At 59.8% G+C, this 1,361-nt stretch overlaps 2 protein-coding genes across 2 annotated transcripts in view; both read right to left on the bottom strand.

Moving 5' to 3' along the window:
* The window catches only part of LOC104286919 (cytochrome P450 4F22), a 9,004-nt gene extending 8,869 nt beyond the window's left edge, over positions 1-135 (bottom strand). The window contains exon 1 of the mRNA XM_009885563.1: positions 5-135. Coding sequence (XP_009883865.1) covers positions 5-135 — 131 coding nt within the window. The remainder of the gene's footprint in view (positions 1-4) is intronic.
* An 86-nt stretch (positions 136-221) lies between these two features.
* The window catches only part of LOC104286918 (mucolipin-1-like), a 3,925-nt gene continuing 2,785 nt past the window's right edge, over positions 222-1,361 (bottom strand). The window contains exons 2-4 of the mRNA XM_009885562.1: positions 1,150-1,251; positions 793-915; positions 222-512 (exon numbers count right to left, since the gene is read on the bottom strand). Of these exons, the coding sequence (XP_009883864.1) occupies positions 222-512; positions 793-915; positions 1,150-1,251 (516 nt within the window). The remainder of the gene's footprint in view (positions 513-792; positions 916-1,149; positions 1,252-1,361) is intronic.

Here is a 1,361-nt window from a genome sequence, read left to right as displayed (position 1 = left end):
GCACAGTTGGTGACAGGTGGCCCGGAAGCGGGTGACGGTGACCACGGTGTCCCAAAGCCACCTCAGCAGCAGGGCCAGCAGAAGGGTGCCGATGGCCACCGCTCCCAGGGGACCCAGAGCCCAGGCCACCGCCATGGCACCCGCTCCCTCGGGGACAGAGCAAAGGTCGGGCGGTGGGGTGGGCATGGCGCTGCGCTGTCACGTGTCCCCGTGGCGGGGTGTCATCGTGCGCATCCTGGTGGCTTCGGCGTGAGTCCCTTCACACTCTGAAAATTCTGTGATTCTGCGAGAGGATCCGGCCTCACCTTGATGGTTTCGTAGGAGCCGGTGATGAGGGCGATGAAGAGGCTGAGGACCATGTAGATGAAGAGGCTGATGAAGGTGTAGAGGTAGATCTGGCTGAAGAGCCACACCAAATAACTGTTCTGTTGCATCTCGGCGAAGGTAACGAACATATCGTCCCCGTTGATGAGGGAGAAGAGGCACTCGGACACCATGGAAAGGGATCGGAACTGGGATGGGAGGTGACAAAGGGTTGGTAAGCGACTCAAGTCACCGCGTCACCCCTTTCACCACCGTGTTGGAAGCTCCCAAACAAGGAGCCAACGCTTCTTGACACCCTCCATGCCACCGCGATGCCGTGGTGGCACGGCTACGGCAAAGAGCAGCGCCGTATCTAACCCACGTTGCCAAAAACGGGGATCGGCCCCGCAACCATCTCCTCCCAAATCCGGGCAAGGAATCGTCCAGAGGTGGGTGAAACTCATCCCAACCACCGACCCGGAGCAGTACCTTGACGTGGTATGGGCCCAAAACGATCCACCCGCAGAAGCAGTAGCCCAAATAGATGACGGCGACGCAGCAGCAGAAGCGGATGACGTTGGGGAGAGCCACTCGTAGGGTGACGATGAGGATCTGGCGGACGAAAAGCAGTCGGAATTAACCCTCGTCTTCCACCGAAGGGGTCGGCAGGAGAAGACCCAACAGCGGTTAAAGCATCCCGTGAGACCCTGAGGTCCCTGGGGACACGCAGCAGCTGTAGGATGGGCCCAAACCTGCCCGGGCGCTCAGGACCAGGGTGACAGGGCCATTCCCAGAGCTGGAAATTGTCCCCTGGGTTCCCAGGTCACCTCCCCGCTTGTCACTCACGTTGTACTTCTGGAAGAAGGTGAGGTAACGAATGACCCCGACCCAGACCAGCAGCGTGGAGGTGCCCAGGAGGATGCTGCAGACATCGTAGCTGGCGAAGTTCTGCAGGGACAGAGGTGTCACGAGCCTGAGGCACGGCCAACGCTGTCCCCAAAGTCCCCAACGCCATCCCCAAAGCCCTAACAAAAATCTGCACAAGCCACAAGCTAAAA

This window comes from Charadrius vociferus, unplaced genomic scaffold (genome assembly GCF_000708025.1).
Source record: "Charadrius vociferus isolate BGI_N301 unplaced genomic scaffold, ASM70802v2 scaffold955, whole genome shotgun sequence".
Lineage (NCBI taxonomy): Eukaryota > Metazoa > Chordata > Aves > Charadriiformes > Charadriidae > Charadrius > Charadrius vociferus.
This window is presented reverse-complemented; position numbering and strand designations above follow the sequence as displayed.